Genomic DNA, 17,689 nt, shown 5'->3' with positions numbered 1-17,689 from the left:
TATTTCTCTTTCTCTAATCCCCCTCTATCTATGCATAAGATCTTCTTGGTTTTAACTCTAAAATATATCACAGATTTCTCCAGTTCTATCCATCTCCTCTGCTGCATGGTACAAATTTCTACAATCTCTCATTTACCAATTGCAACATCCTACCAGTTAACTAGATTCTCTGCCACTTTTATCTCACTCCAATCCATTCCCTACAGAGCTTCCAGAGTAACCTCTTCAAAATGTAAACCACACTGTCACTCCCCTGCTTAAACACCTCTAAGGACTTTCAATTACACTTACAAAAAAATCCATACTCCCTATGATTGTCTAACAGTACTTTCATAAATTGGTCCTTGCATACCTCTCCAATTTCCCCTGATAACCATTTTCTTCCTTGAATACTATGGCTTTCTCAATAACTAACTTTATTTACAATATTTACATCTATCTTTTCCTTGAGCATACCAAGTCCATTTCTACCTGAATATGTTTGTATTTTTTGTTCATTTTACTGAGAATGATATGCCTCCAAATCTCATAATGTGTGGGTCCTTTCCATCCAAGTCTCAGTTCAGACGTCCTATCTCTGAGATCTCTCATGAGTACCGACCATAGAGGTAACACTTTCCCAGCTGAGCATGCTCGCTCTCTCACTTCTCTTACTCCTTCCTTCTCTACCTCTCTCACCCCTCCTTCCCTCCCTCTTTCTTCTTCCCCTCCCTCTCCCACTCCCCACCCACAGGAATGTGTATATGTGCTGCATTCCACAAGAACAGAGCACATTCACAGCTGCAACCGCTACTCATAGCACAATGCCTGGAATACACCTAGTGATCTACAAATATCTGTCAAATAAATAAATGAAGAAAAGCCTCTGTGCTTTAACTAACTGTCACAGCTCCTGTTTCCATCGTTATTTAGTTAATTCCTTCTACTAGACGAGTATATTATTTTGGCTTTAAACTTTCATTTATACATTTAAGCCTACTACATCATAAAAAAGATTGTAATTCCTCCCACTATGAAGGTATATTACTTCACTCACCTTTAAACTGTCAATAACTTTAAGTCTATCACCTAGTAAGGACACATAAAAGTTTATATTCTCATTGGAATTTTTTCTCCTCCTTCCTCTAAACATAACTAAAATCATTCATAACATGTTTTATAAAACTTTGGCTTGCCTCTTCCGGACTCTAGCCTTCTGGACAGCCTTCTGGTTGTTGCTCTCAATCTTTACCGTTCTGTCATCTTTGTCTCTAATTATGAGCTCCTCCATTTTAAGTGTGTGTGTGTGTGTGTGTTGCTAATTCAATTCTAACTTTATACTTTACCATGCTAAGATTACAACCCTGGAAGTAACAGCATGAATTACTTAAATTTAGTATTATTCTAATATGTCATATCATAAAATAGACTGCAATAATAAGCATTATTGTTACTCTTTAATTATACCAACATAACATCAAGAGTCCACTCATGAACTGACCATTTGGACCAGATTATATGGACTTCCTTATAATATTGAAATTCTATATTTCCAAATTGTCACAGATTATCTAATTTAAACATCTCCAGTACAGCAAAAGTAAATTTAAAAATTTACTTTGTGATTCTCACCTCTGGCTTCTGTTCTTGTAGCTTCCTATACTGCATATTTGCATCACCTATCTCTTCCACAGACTGGGGCATAATTGATAAGACTTCCATAGCCTCAGAGACAAATGTATCAATTTCATGCAAATGACCTGAATAAGGAACATTGAAATATAAAAAATACTATTACCACCAAAAATATTCAATTACACAATTTCTAAATCAAGGAGTATTGGAAATAATCTAATGCGTTAAACCCTAAATTATCATTTGTTTTCATAAAACATAATTATAAAATGTGGAATAAGCAAAGAAATTTCTTCTCATAACAATTATTTCACACGGCACTTAAAAGTGTTGAGTAGAAAGATAAAATATACTCATTCTTAGTAAATTTTACTCAAAATTGGGAATTTTTTCAGTTTTAAATAATATGCTAAAATGTCTCAGTTTAAAGGAAAAAAAGAAACCGTATAGTATTTTGGAAAATAATAGTCACTTGAAGAGATGAGGAGGAACACATTACACCAGAATTAGTTACCTGTCTCCCTAACATATGTGACAAACTGACAGAAGCTAAGACTGCAAATAATAAAAATGCCTTTAATTTTTAGACCTCTTAGGAGATGAACATGAATTTTCATATTTTCTTAAGGTTATCATTTTAAGCATATTTTATTTCATAATACTTTCTATATCAGTTTTGATTTTAATCATCACTGGGATTCATATTTCATAACTATCAAAGTACATGCCTCTATAATAAAAATGTAAGTATCTTTACCCTGGATAGACTTCTTCAAAGAAAGAACAAGCACATCAAATAACTTCTGGATGAGATCGTCAATCACAGTCTTCACAGGACTACAATTAATATTTAAACAATCTACCTTGACAGCACTGAAAAATGCCAATAGACATATTTTAACATGAAAAAGAATAACTAGAAGGAAAGATTCTGATTATAATATTATCATTTTGAATTACAAATGTAACTGAAAAGTATTAGTATAAAGCACATTTAGATTTCATTTGGCAAATATACCGTACACATACAATTATGATGTTTTCATTGATTTTGTCATAAAATTAAAGTTTTTATTTTCATCAATCAATTTATTTAAAAGGCAGCAATTATGAATTACTAATACATCAACACAAATATATTTAAATATTCACAAGCTTTACTCGTCATAGCAAGTAACTTCTTTTTATACTTATAAAATACATTCACTATCCTGCAAAGTACAAACAATAATGATAAGGGAAAGAAAATAAGGATAGAAAGTGAATATAGATTATTAAGGTTCTTAGAAAATAAAGTAACACATACCTATCAAACTGACAAAAATGTAATGAATTGTTAATTCATATCTTCAGTTGTGCTCTCAGAACTACCAGCAGGAGTATAGAACAATACAGCTTTTGTGAAGCGCAATTTAGCAATATGTATCACCTAATCTTAAAACAGACATATCCTTTGTCTTAATAACTTCATCTTCATAATTTCTTCTAAGGAAATTGTCAGGGCAGACTACAAGATTATATACAAGTATTATGTATAATAGTAAATATTAGAAATAAGCCAAATGAAGGAATGGCTAAACAAATTATTGTACTATATCCATACAATTAAAAATCAGTTTTGAGAACCAGGTAATAACATAGCAAAATACTACTGAAACAGTGTTAACTAAAAATAGCAGCATACTACAGTTTGATCTAAATTTTGTAAGTATACGTACTAATATATCCAAAACATCAAATATCAACAGCAATTGCCATTGTACTCTTCTGTATTTTAGAAAATTTACAAAACAGGCTTCTGGTCAAGATGGCACAATATGTAAGTGCTGTGCTTGATTCCTCCCATGACCACATCAAAATTACAACTAAACTACAAAACAGCCATCATTGAAAACCACCTGAAGTCCATCTGAACAGAAGTCCTAAAACTAAGGATATACAGAAGAAGCCACATAGAAACTAGCAGGAGAGGTGGAACAGACTGGTCCTAAACCAACATGTGGCAGTTAAAAACCGTAAGGGATATCTCAGCTGCTGAGGTGCCCCCTGAGAACAGGTCCCAGCCTCACACCAGGTTCCCTAGCCCAGGGTTCCAGTGCCAGGAAGAGAAGTCCCCATAACTTCTGGCTGTGAAATCCAATGGGGATTAAGGCTGAGTGAGACAAAGGGCTCTCGGAGTCACAGCTCTTCCCATTAAAGGGCCCATGAACTTGATTTACTTACTCACTCACTCTTAGCCACAGCGCTGGGGCAGCAGCTCAAAAGGCACCAGAGAAATATGGGGAGTAACCGACTTGTTCAGCTTTGTGGACAGGGCTAGAGGAGCAGCTTTCTCCCAGACAGAAGTGCTAAGAGAGCCCATTGTTACTTTGCAGAGCCCTTCTTCCACAGAGGCAGCTGATGGTCACTCTATCTGAGTCTCCATTAACCTGGCAAAACACTGTGAGCTCTACCCGGATGATTCCTAACATCCCACCCCACCCATCCTGTCAACCCACCCAAGCTGCTTCCAGTAACTTTTCCATACAAATGACCTGTCTTGGCTCATGCTGCAGACTGTCCTAAAAATATCTCAAAGGTTCACAAACCCTAAACAAGCAACATATGGCCGTGGTGTACCACATACTTCTTGCTAAGTGGTCCCAAACCAAGCACTCGTGGCAGCTATCCTTGGTTTGGAGTGTAGCCTCTCCCAGGCATCTCTAAAATCAACACAAGTAGTAACCATCTGCAGATTGCTTTGTAGCTAATGCTAAGTGGTCTTGGAAAGGACACAGGTAATGGCTTACCTTGACCTGCACCTCTGGGAAGGCCCAAAACTGAGCATACTCAGTGGCCAGCTTCTGACACGAGGACAACCCAACCACCTTCATAAGCAACATTCTCAGAGGACAAACTGTGCAGGCAAGAAAGCCCCATGAAACAAGTTCTGCTCCATGGGGTTGGGCCCTGCAGAGCAGCTCCTCCACTGTAGTCACCACTGGTCTTCATAGCCAATCGGCCTGGGGGATCAATCCTCCCCACTAAAGTCCCACAACAATCAAGGTTCAACTATAACAGAAGAACGTGTGCAGCCCACATGGGAGGGCATACCTAGAGGACCTAGTTTAGAGGACAAGGAGACTGTACTACTGGGCCCTGCAAGATAACTACTACATACGATGACCCAACCAAGACTCAGAGACATAGCAGGTCTACCTAACACATAGAAACAAACAACTACCAGAACTCAAGGAACTTCAATAGCCTGAAAAACGATATGGAAACTGTAAAAAAAAAAACAAAAAAAAAACCTGCTCAGAAATGAGGAATCAACTAGAGCCCTGACTGTTGTGGCTCAGTGGGCTGGGCATCATCCCACAAACCAAAAGTTCCCCAGTTCGATTCCCAGTCAGGGCAATGCCTTGTTTGAAGGCCCAGTCCCTGTAGGGATCATACAAGGGACAACCAATCGATGTTTCTCTCACACATCAATGTTTTCTTCCTTCTCTTTCTCCCTTCCTTCCCCTCTCTCTAAAAATAAATAAATAAAATTTTTAAAAAAAGATACACTCGGAAAAAATCAATAGCAGCATAGATGAATGAGAGGATCATATCAGCAATTTGGAAGACAAGGTAGCAGAAAACAACCAATCAGAGCAGCAAAAAGAAAAAAGAATAAAAAAAAATGAGGGTAGTCTAAGGGACCTCTGGAATAACATCAAGCATAACAACACTTGTATCATAATGGTATCAGGAGGAAGAGAGGGAGATCAAGCAACTGAGAACCTTTTTGATAAACAATGACTGAAACCTTCTCTGAACTGATGAAGAAAAAAGATACAAGAAGTACAAGAAGCACAGAGAGTCCCAAACAAGATAAATCCAAAGAGGCCCACACTAAGACACATCATAATTATAATGCCAAAGGTTCAAACACAAAGAAAGAATTTTTTTAAAAAGCAACAAAAAAGCAATTACTTACCTACAAGGGAGCTCCCATAAGACTGTCAGCTGATTTGTCAACAGAAACTTTGCTGGCCAGAAGGGATTGGTACACAATATTCGAAGTGATGAAAAGACAAGACCTATAACCAAGATTACTCTACCCAGCAAAGCTATCATTGAAAATCAAAGGAAAAAATAAAGAGCTTCTCAGATAAGAAAAAGCTAAAAATGTTCATCACCAACAAACTAGTATTACAAAAAAAAAATTAAAGGGCATTTTCTTTAAGAAAAAGAAAAAAAGAAAAAATATGAATAAAAAAGTACTACTTAGTCTATCTATTAACAAATATTTTAAATGCAAATGAATTAAATGCTCCAATCAAAAGACACTGGGTGACTGCACGGATAAGAAGATAAGAGCCTTATATATGTTTCCTATAAGAGACTCACTTCAGATGAAAAGACACACACAGACTGAAAGATAAGGGATGGAAGAGATATTTAATAAAATGGAAATTAAAAAAAAAAAGCTGGGATAATACTAGTTATATCAGATAAAACAGACTTTAAAACAAAGGCCTATAACAAGAGACAAAGAAGGATCCAGCAATTCCACTTTGGGTATTTATCTGAAGAATCCCAAAACACTAAATCAAAAAAATAAGACATGCATCCCTATGTTCATTCTAGAATTATTTACAATAGCCAAAATATGGAAGCAACTTAGGTATCCAACAATCAATGAATGGATAAAGAATTGGTGCATATATAAAAATATGATTCAGTCATAAAAAAAAAAAAAACCCTGCCATTTGCAATAACATGGATGGACCTAGAGGATATGTGGTCAGTGAAATAAATCAGAGAAAGACATATTGCACATAATTTGACTTACACGTGGAAACTGAAAATCAAAATAAATGAACAAGCAGAATAGAAACAGACTCATAGGTACACAGAACATTTTGACCATTACCAGATAAATAGAGGTTTGGGGGGATGGGTGAAAAAGGTGAAGGGATTTAGAAATACAAATTGGTAGTTACAGAACAGTCAAGGGAATGTAAAGCATAGCATAAAAATATAGTCAAAAATATTATAATTACTATGTGTGGTGTCAGATGGGTACTATTTTATTAGGGTCATCACTTCATAAATTATATAAATGTCTAATCATTGGGTGGTACATATAAAACTAATGCAATCTTTTATGTTAACTGTAATTGAATTTTTTAATTATTTTTAAAAATTATAAAAAAAATTTAATGATCATGAAAAACATGGAATATATATATATATATATATTTTTTTTTTTTTTTGTTATTGTTGTTCAAATACATTTGTCTCCAATTTCCCACCACCACTTTCCCCTGCCCCCCTCCTCCCCTCCCTCCCTCAATCCTTTCCCACTTTGGACAAAGCCAAAGTGGAATATATTTTTAAGCACACTAATTCTTTGTACTGCACTCTTAATGTAAATTGTATTGTTCTAAGCAAGCAGAGGTTGAACCAGACTTGTTCACCTGAGGAATATTTTACATTTGGCTTAATTTATACAAAGTTTTTTTAGAAAAGTCTGCTATTTTGGTCACAAAGGTTATTTAAAAAGCTACTGCCTCTTTTTAATACGTAAAGCCAGGTAATATTCTTAGAAAACAAGTTACACATGTTAAATTCTCATACTTTTATTTTTTAAATATAATTTTCTCTTAAAGCCTCATTTATTTATTCTTATTCACCCACTAACTGGAGAGATTTAAACTCCAGTTCTTAACCATCAACACATATAAGAGCCAATTTTTGTCTGATCCATAAAGTTTATGTGATTTTTGAGATCCTCACGCAAAAAATGTCAAGATTTCTAATATTTGATACAGAAATATAAATGAGCTTGGTAAACCAAAATAATTCTATTATAGTGTATATGAATTAACATGAAGTGATATGATTAAAGCAGAGCTGTATTCACTGACTACATAATCCTGCAGAGAAAACTAAACTGCAATTTTCACTTGAAAATATTGGTAGCATGCAACTGGGGCTCATTCAGTCATAGATAGAATGGAATAGCCAAGATAGTATATGCCAAAATTATATTCTTACTACTTCTAGTATCTGAAGTACATCACTAGAATGTGGCTTTTCTAAGCATACAGCATATATCCAGAAAAGTACCCATAAAATAAATATCCATGTGTTTCTATGTGTATATTAACTAGAGGCATACATGTTAATTCATTAGCAAGGAATAATGAAGTGTGAGACAGGAATTCTTTTTGCTCCATTTAGGTTTGTCAGGAAAGCAAAAATAGAAAAGCTATCTACAGTAAGGGACAAACAAATAGCATTAGCAGTAGAGGTCCTTCTGCAGTCAGGTGACAGCATGAAGTCAAATAAGGCAAGTCTGGGATCAAAGACAGCATCCGACAGAGATTAGAAACCTCATATACAAGCAGTACAAGAGCTCTATCTTTTCCTTACTTCAAACTAATATTAATAGCACTATCATTATCCCAATCATTTAAGCTCAAACCCTCAAGTCATTTGTCTCTTCTCTATTCCTCATCCCTCAACTTCCTCTACAAATAGTACCTCTTAATACATCATAATAATTCCTCCTCCCCATTTCAAGTCCAAAAATTTAATTCAATTAATTATTACGGGTCTTCTGGATAAGAAACTCCCTCCCTTCCTCTAGAATCTCTCTATTCAGTCATACATAATTATTTCCAACCTAACATCCTTAATGTATAGCTTTGGCACTGACACACTTCTGTTTAGAAATCGTCAATAGCTAACCATTCTAACATGAATAAAATCCAAATTTCCTAATGTAAAATGTCAGGCTCTCCCAAATCTGTATCTATATACCCTTTTCCAGGAGCATCTCCTCTAGGCCCTAATAAAACATTAACCTCAATCAAATTTTTAATTAACCACCTTATTTTCAGCATATGAATCCCTCTCCTAAGAGACTCTGCTTTAACCTCAAATTCTTATTATTACCTGTCAAAATCCTAGTTTAAGTACTTCTACCTTAAAATGTTCTCTGATTTTGTCCCAAAAGGAGGGAATATCACTATCCTGTAAATCTCCATAGCCTAGTTCAATCTCAAATATAGAATATAAACAATCTGGTATTTCTATATGGTATTGTAACAATAACAACTAGCATTTATTGAGAACTTACCCTGTGCCAGGAAGTTATATGCATATTCCTCACTTAATCCTCAAAACACTGAGAGATAAATACTATAGTTGTAACTATTTTAAAGCTGTGGAAATTATGCTCAGAGTCTAAATGACTATCAAAGTCAGCAGCTGGTAAGAGCCACCTAACTCCAGAGCCCACTGTCTGAATGCCTGTGTGCACTTGACATAATCATCAAATATACTTGACTTTTTGTACTACCAGAGAAAAAGCAACTTGATCTCATGTACTCTGTCTTCTTTACCTTTGTACAGGCATAGGACAAGAGTTTACATATTATAAATGCTTGCTATATATTTATTGAAAGAATAAACAAATGAATTAATAAAAGTGATATTATCTTTTATAAATAATATATGCAAAATTAAACAAGGCCTTTCATAAAGCTTATTACAAATAAGTATTATTAAATTAACTTCTAATACCTTGGAAGTCGTTCGGCTTCTTTTCCTTTTATTTTCAGTGCTTTAAAATTTTTTTCCCAATCATGAACAGTAGAAAGATGCTTTTCCACTAGAGTTTCCATATCAACTTGCCCAATTACAATCCATTCCTAAGAATGAAAAATATCATTAAAGAAATAGAGTAAATTAACATTTTAAAGTTTATGGTCCAATTATTAATAGAGATTAGAGTCCAACCAATAAAAAGTGACAAGTGTAACTCTAAGTAAATTTCAACTTAAGTATGTAAATACAATCATTATTGTATCATGTAAAGAATGAACAGGGAAAAAAATGACAATATAAAAATACACTGATATAAAATTTTTTTGAAGAGACTGAAAAAACCATTTCTTTAGATTCTCTTATCAGACATGATACGTACTAAGATCGAATCATCTCTTTTAAGTCAAGAGCCACTACAAGCTACAAATTTAAAAGTATCCATAGTCAATTGATTCTAAAAACTTTAAATGCAGAAGCATTGCAGTGGAAGTTAAAAAACTTGTTAAGCCCTGACCGGTGTGGCTCAGTTGGTTAGAGCATCATCTCATAACCAAGAGGTTGTAGGTTTGATTCGTGGTCAGGGCACACCCCTAGGTTGTGGGTTCAATCCCTTGCCCAGGAGCATATATATAATCCCTAGTCCAGGAGCACATGATCCCATCCAGTTGCATACAGGGGGCAATCAGTCAATGCTTCTCTCTCACATCAATGTTTCTCTCTCTCCCCTTTCCCCTCTCTATAAAAAAGCAATAAAACAATGTCCTCAGATAAGGGGGGAAAAAAGAGGTTTAATTCTCAGCCATAGTCTCAGAGACAGTATAAATGAACAATGAGTGTAATTAGAGTTTAACTTTAGAGTTAGTGGTAATGATGCACTTAAACCAAAGTACGATATTTAATCACCTCAATTTCATTAAATTCAAAGGCATCCCTTCATGGATTGCTCTTGTTCCAAAGAATGAAAAAATATATATATTTCATGAGAAGGAATTAAAATTGACACAACAAAGTTATGTCACATTCCAAGATGACAAAAACAATGTTTCAAAAAACCTGGTGTCTCAATCTTCACACAAAGACATACATCATTTGTGGCATAAATCTACCTTGAATAAGAATCCATAACTCTGGCTCTCTGGTTTGCAATATTTTTATTTTATGCCACACAAGATAAACTATTGGTTTTTCATTTAATACTAATTCAACCAATCAGATGAAATATTATAACAGAAGGCTGGAAAATTACATGTTCCATACCTTATGTTGGTGTAAAACAGCTGACAATCTCCTAAACAGATCTTCTGCTTTCCTGAAAATAGTCAGAAATCCGCTTGCATTTCTATCAATCATAACAGAAAATATAGATTCATCTCCTGCCTCACCCACTCCTTTAAACTGATTAGGAATGCCAATAAATCTCTTCATTTCTCTGTAATATTTAGCACGGATCTCTTCAAAAGGAGGCCTGAATTGCAATCGTCCTTGTCTGAAAGTAAATAATTAACTTTAAAATTTAAAGTATTAGAAAACTTTAGATTGGAAAAAAATGGGGTTTCAAAAAATCTTACTTGTATGTTAAGTCTATATTTATTTCTGGCAGATTCTCATTAAGTGCTTCTAAGCCCATCTGATATTGATGTTCCAGAGCTTTGTACAGTTGATGATTCCAGTGCAGTTTCCACGCATGCATGTCACTTGCTTGGAATCCCTAATATGTTATATTTACATTTTTTATTTAAAAATTAGGTAGTAGAGTAAGGTTTTCATTTAATGCTTTCACATCACATAAAGTAAAATGATAAGCAACAAAAATACTACTTTAAAAATCTTAAAACATGCAACTCCTTAATTGGTACTTGTAGTATGAGAGTTTACATAGTTAAACTAGTAAGAAAATCTCTAATATTCATGTTTTTTAGATAGAAAACACAAAAATTAGGTTAATACTAGATCTATATTTCAGCTTTATTTTATGAAAACATTAACTGGAACAACAGGTTTTTTTGTGAACTTTTTAGTCCTTTTTTGAAATCCCCATCAAGTATAGATCTTTTCTTCCCTTCTGACCCCCTAAACAATCCTTCCACATTTTGAAACACGTAAAATTTAAAATATTAGAGTGCTCAGGATAGTTTACATACTCTTTTGTTTCCACATAATCATAAACATATCAATTCTAGTAATTTGTTTTTTTCTTAAAGTTCTAAGAACAGAAAAATATATGTAAATGTGTAGGACACCTAATTCATATTCAACCAAGATCATACATATTATGTAGCAGGCTTTGTGCTAGCCAGTTTCATATACATCATCTAATATCAAAGTGTATATAACTCTAAAATTTTGCCCAAAAAGAAAAAAGTTATGATAGAGTTATTTTTATCATTAAGCTTCTGCCTAAACTTAACTTTGTGTTCTACAGATGTCACAATCACCTGAAACTAAAAAATGACACATTTGTAAGTACCAAGTCAGAAAAACTATTAACTCTGAATCGAGAGATCTGGCATTCCATAAGACAAATAGAAACTTTTTATATTTTCAAATGTAAATGCAATGTTTTTTTATGGTCTTTATATATAATTCATTCAAATACCAGCTTAATCAGGAATTGATTTGTAAAAATTTATAAGTAAATCTTTATAAACTTTGCATCAATTCATATATTCACATTCCAAAACAGTCATACTTGGAAGTACAGACACATTTTAAAACATACTCTACCTGTGCTTCTACACTTGCTAAGCCAGTTCTGAGTTCCTGTAATCCATCTTTCCAACGCTGTTGCTGCCGAAGCAGATCGATATTCATAAGAATTACCACCTGTTAAAAATAAGAGAATAGTCTCAAAGTATCACCTGAAAAGGCAACTTTTCAGTGGAAAAACTGGACAGACACCATCTTAATTAACTAAGCGATCAATGTTAACTCAATGACAAATCCATACCTGATTGATGCACTGAGAAAGGCAAAAACATCACTTCTGTGGTACTCCTGCCAAAACTGCATAACCCTAATCTAAACATGAGAAGACACCATATAACCCATATCTGAAGATATCCTGGAAAATAACTGACAAATACTCATCCAAAGTTTCAAGGTCATGAATAACAAGAAAAGACTGAGGAAAAGGAGACTACAGAGACTCAACAACTAAATGCAAGGTTGGGTCCTGGATTGGATCCTTGAAAAAAAGAAGATACTGTGAAGAAGTTGAGAAATTCAGAAATAGTTTATTTCCAAGTTTTGTTAACTACACTATGGTTATGTAAGTTCTTAACAAGAGGGGAAGCTGAATGAAGGGTAAGTATGAACAGTGTTCTGTTTTTGCAACTTTAAGTTTCAAATTGTTGCCAAATAGTAAGTTACTTAAAATTATATCCTAATTACTATTTTAAAAAATATTATTCATAGTTTATTCAATTTTATTTCTGAATAAAATAGGTAAATCCCTAGACACATATAATCTAAAACTGAATCAGGAACATTCAGAGAATCTGAATAGACAGATTACAACTAGTGAAATACATTAAAAAGATCATATACCATGATCAAGTGGGATATATTCCAGGGATGCAAGGTTGGTACAATATCCACAAATTAGTAACTGTGATACACTACATAAACAAAATGAAGGATTAAAACCACATGATCATATAGATAGATGCAGAAAAAGCATGTGATTAAATTCAGCACCTATTTATGATAAAAACGTGTGGCAAAGTGGGATTAGAGGGAACATACCTGATCATTATAAAGGCCGTGTAGGATAAACCCACAGCCAACATCATTCATACTCAATAGGCAAAAACTGTTTAGTGTTTTCCATAAGACCAGGAAGAGGACAAGGATATCTGCTTTCACACTTTCACCTCTCTTATTTGACAAAGTACTGAAAGTCCCAGCCACCGCAAACAGACAAGAAGAAGAAATAAAAGGCATCCAGATTGGAAAGGGACAAGTAAAACTGTCATTATTTGCAGATGATATGATACTGTATGAGTATACAGAGAACCATAAGATCCCACAAAAAAACTACTAGAACTGATAAATTCAGTAAAGTAGCTGGATACAAGTAAATATCTAGAAATCAGTTGCATTTTTATATGCCAATAATGAACTATCAGATAAATGAAGAAAACAATCCTACTCAAAACTGCTTCAAAAAAAAAAAAATCTAGGAATAAATTTGACCAAGAATGTAAAAGACCAGTACCAAGAAAATTATAACACAATGAAGAAAAAAACTGAAAAAGATACAAATAAGTGGAAGCATATACCATGTTCATGGACTGAAAGAATTATCACTAAAATGTCCATACTGGAAGGCAGAGACAAATGTATTTGAAAAAATAAAGAAAATAAATTTTTTTAAAAAAAGGAAAAAGAAAACCCACATTTCAGAACAAATTAAAATTAAAAAATAAAAATAAAAAAATAAAATGTCCATACTAACTAAAGCAATAGATCCACTGCAATTCCTATGAAGATACCAATAGTGTATTTCACAGAAATACAGCTATCATGGGGGAGGGTATACTGGGTTTGGGTGAAGGGGTTGAGCAAAAAAAAGAAATAAAAAAGAGGTAAAGCTCATGGATAGGGACAACAGCATGGTGATTGCTAGGGGGATGGGGAGCTGAGGAAGCTGGAGGCAGATGGGGGGACAAACAGTTAGGGAACGAGACTGGATTTGGGGTGGTGGACACACAATACAGTGTATAGAAGATGTGTGGTGGAACTGTTCACATGAATCCTGTATAATTTTGTTAACCAGCATCACTCCAATAAATTCAATTAAAAAATTATAAAGTATACCTTTTCACAAAATGTAGTGTGCCATTTTCTCAGTTTCCTATTCTCAGTGGCAAGTCGTTCAGCAGCATTTTGGAGTTTTTGAATGTAGCCTTCTAATTCCTTAGGATTATCCCAAGTAATTTGTGACTTTTCCCCACTTCCTGCTTTTGAATTCTAAGGTACGACAAAATGACATTAAGTATTTAAATTACTTTTCCAAAGAATTCAATATTCTATATCGTAAATCTAATTAGCCTTAACAACGACCTGCAATAAAAAGAACATATAATAATGTTTCCATTTTATATATGAGAAGGCAATCTAGCCAACACTGAGCAGCCCCATTCCTCCCAGGTTCTCCTTCTTACAAGTGAAAAACCCCATACATAACATAATAAACAAGCATAGGAAAAATGAAAGGTATAAGTAAGAAGAGAGTCAACAAACCTTGGGAATGGAGGAACAAGACACCTAGGTTTCCTTACTGTCTCCTGTATCTCCAGGAAAGGACACTGGAAAAGGACACCTCTAACCTGGAACCACCCATAGGAAGAGACAAATAAAGCTCCAGAAAATGCCTATTTCCTCTAACCAAAGGCCTAGGAAAACAACGGCCTCATAGAAAATTGTCTTAGCAAAACCCAACCTACTCCAGCCAACGCCAATGGAAAAACCACCCCTCTCTCCAATCTCCAGTTGGAGAGCTGAACTTCCATCCCCTGCTTGGCAAAAACAAGCAGTACTCAAACTCCCCTGCCAAGATAATGTCCATGGGGCTGAACTACCCTATTTCTCATGAGCCTCTCAAATCATATTGGATTACTGAAACAAAAATTTTATAACACCATCTGATCTGGTGCTCTATATATGTAAAGAAAATACTTAAGACAAATAATGTAAGAGTAAGAGACAAAAGAAGAAAGGTTTCTATACTTCATCTGAAGTAGTAAGTGGTAAGGCATAACAAACTTCTGGAATACAGTAGACTCACAATAAAGAGCTGATGAATAAATGAAACTAAACAATTATATAATAAACTCAATAAAATACTCTGTGATTCAGCTGGAATGCATTTATTGATAATTACTACATACAACTTAACGTTAGATTGCTTGAGAACATGAAAACAGAGTCCCTCCAATTTTCTACAATATAGTGAGTAGCCAGAGAATTCTAACGAACCTTAGTGTTCTCTCTCCTCCTATCAGTTTTTTATCCACTACCATGTCACATTTAACATGTTACATATAATTATTTAGTTCTCACTACCCAATTTCTTAAAATAAGTTTTCTCTTTAGAAACATCAAATATTATTTTGAATACATTTATTAAAAAAGAGAAAGCTCTAATGGCTTACAAATATAATTTATACATTAAGAAGGTCAAAATAATAAAATATCCCATTTTCAAAAAATACACATGTAAATATGCATAGAAAACAAAGTTTTAAAGGACATACACCAGACTGTTAAAAATGGCCATCTCTTGGTGGTATGATTATAAGACGATTTATTTCTTTTTGTTTACCTGTATTTTCAAGCTTTTCCATTACAGACTTGTATTGAGCTTTGGCAATAGGAAAAAATGTTTTTTATAATATGTCTTCTATAGGTATTATATAATTTTATATACAGATTTCATGTAGATTTATGTAACTCCTAGTTAATTTTAAGCCTGAGTACTGACATGCAGAAAAGAGTTAACGTAGTAGCAACCCTGTTATCCCTTAACCTGCTTAAAAGATCGGCCCTTAGCAGTTATCTGAGAACCACGAATTTGTGAGGGTTGCTACCACACTAACCTCTAAGAGTGGCTCACGACACCAAAGCAATATGGTTTACACTGAACACTGATTTTCTTCTGGGAACCTGGAATTTTGGTACATACTAGGTTAAAGATTTCTGCATGACCAGCCCCCAGTAAAACCTGGGGAATAAGTTGTTAATCATCTGCCCCAGTAAGACAACGGTTCACTGCGTTACAACTTGTTGCTGGGAGAACTGATCATCCCCTGCGTGACTTCACTGGGAGGACTCTCAAAAGCTCCTGCCCGGTTTCCCCAGGCCTGCATCCAGGCACCTTTCCTTTCCTTGATTTTACTCTGTATCCTCTCACTGTAATAAGTCATTGTTATGAGTAAAACTAAACCCTAGTAGGTCCTGTGAGTCCTCCTAATAAATCATAGAACCTGAGGGTAGCTGGTCTTGAGGACCATGACACAGCTAGTCATCTACTTTCAAATTAAAGAAAAATAAAAGGGTATATTCCCCTTCTACATAATTTTTCACATAATTCACATTTATGAAGACTAAAAATGTAGATTTCCAAAAGTTAGCAGTCACACAGTCACATGTACATTTAAAACTGTTGTGGGTTTTCCTAATTTCATATGTGTGAGTATTTCCATAAGCACAGATAAAGAGCAATAAATCTTAAATTACTGTCTTTGTTACTGGCTTTCAAGAGCTAATTTATGATTAAAGATGTTAACCATCTGTCATGTATTCCAAATTCAATATTTTTTTTGTTATTTTACTGTGTGGCGTTTTATTTTTTTGGTTGTACAGAGACTGTATATTGAAATACGATCACGTTCTCTTTTAAATAAATAAATAAAATCAGGAGATAATGGAAAAGCACTAGTCTTGTGTATAAGGATCATGTCCTATTTCAGTGAATAAGTAAGTACAATGGCATACAAATTAGATACTATACATATTATTTCAATTGATCAAAATCAGCACTAAGATATGTAAAACATTACAACTGTGTAAACCTACAGCTGGAAAAAAATGTTACTTGTTAAAAGTGAAGGAAGTCATTTGGGGAGCGAAATAAAGCCTTAGATCAATGCTATATTGAGCTGAAGTGTACACTAAAAAACTAATAAAAAAAAACATTCACATATAAAAACCAATTATAATAACATGAAAAGTCCATTTACCTTAATTATTTGTTCAAATGCTAAGGCAGATTGTAACATCATTGGTCTCTGACTTTGAATCATTTGTTGATCAATAGAATTGTAAAAATGTGCCACCTACAAAAGCCCAATTAGCAAAAATCAGTAATAACACACTTAATTCTTTATTTTTCTTCATTTTGAATTGTCTGGAAATAACACATCAATTCTAAGATTTAACAAAAAGTAGGTTTTTCATCTCTACTGTAGCATTTATATATGTATTATTACATAAAATCAACAAATATGTATTGAATTCCTATAATTGGCCATGTCCTAGGGGCTTATTAAACAAAGATTATAAAAGCCTAGTCTCTAGAATCAGTAAGTACAGCCTCATAAAGAACATAGAGGAAACCAGTAAAGCATGTTAAGTGCTAAAAATAACTGAACTCTTTATCCTTGCAACCCTCCAGACCCGCCGCCTCCCTTTTTCATTATATAATACAGTAATTTCTCCATTTCTCAGACAAAAAAAAAAAATCTCTTTGCCTTGTCCTCACATCCATTATAAGTGAAATTTATTGACTACACAGATATAGTCAATATCAAAATATATATTGGATCCAACCACTTCACCTACCTCCATGAATCCCACCCAAATCCAAGCACCCTGATCTCTTGGCAAGACCAGTGGAATAGTCTCCTAACTGTTCTCTATGTTTTCAATCAGGGCCTCCTATTGTCTATGCAAAGCCTTCAAAGCAACCAGAGTGGTCTTTTCTTAA

At 34.1% G+C, this 17,689-nt stretch overlaps 1 protein-coding gene across 1 annotated transcript in view; it reads right to left on the bottom strand.

Annotated features, from left to right (window-relative positions):
• DYNC2H1 (dynein cytoplasmic 2 heavy chain 1) overlaps window positions 1–17,689 on the bottom strand; it is a 315,287-nt gene that overhangs the window by 279,487 nt on the left and 18,111 nt on the right. The window contains exons 13-20 of the mRNA XM_054592495.1: window positions 16,944–17,039; window positions 14,020–14,172; window positions 11,926–12,024; window positions 10,770–10,909; window positions 10,459–10,687; window positions 9,178–9,305; window positions 2,372–2,487; window positions 1,612–1,739 (exon numbers count right to left, since the gene is read on the bottom strand). Coding sequence (XP_054448470.1) covers window positions 1,612–1,739; window positions 2,372–2,487; window positions 9,178–9,305; window positions 10,459–10,687; window positions 10,770–10,909; window positions 11,926–12,024; window positions 14,020–14,172; window positions 16,944–17,039 — 1,089 coding nt within the window. The remainder of the gene's footprint in view (window positions 1–1,611; window positions 1,740–2,371; window positions 2,488–9,177; window positions 9,306–10,458; window positions 10,688–10,769; window positions 10,910–11,925; window positions 12,025–14,019; window positions 14,173–16,943; window positions 17,040–17,689) is intronic.

This window comes from Pteronotus mesoamericanus, unplaced genomic scaffold (assembly GCF_021234165.1).
Source record: "Pteronotus mesoamericanus isolate MK-2021 breed Mesoamerican mustached bat unplaced genomic scaffold, CSHL_Meso_final scaffold_36, whole genome shotgun sequence".
In the NCBI taxonomy this organism is placed as follows: Eukaryota; Metazoa; Chordata; class Mammalia; order Chiroptera; family Mormoopidae; genus Pteronotus; species Pteronotus mesoamericanus.
This window is presented reverse-complemented; position numbering and strand designations above follow the sequence as displayed.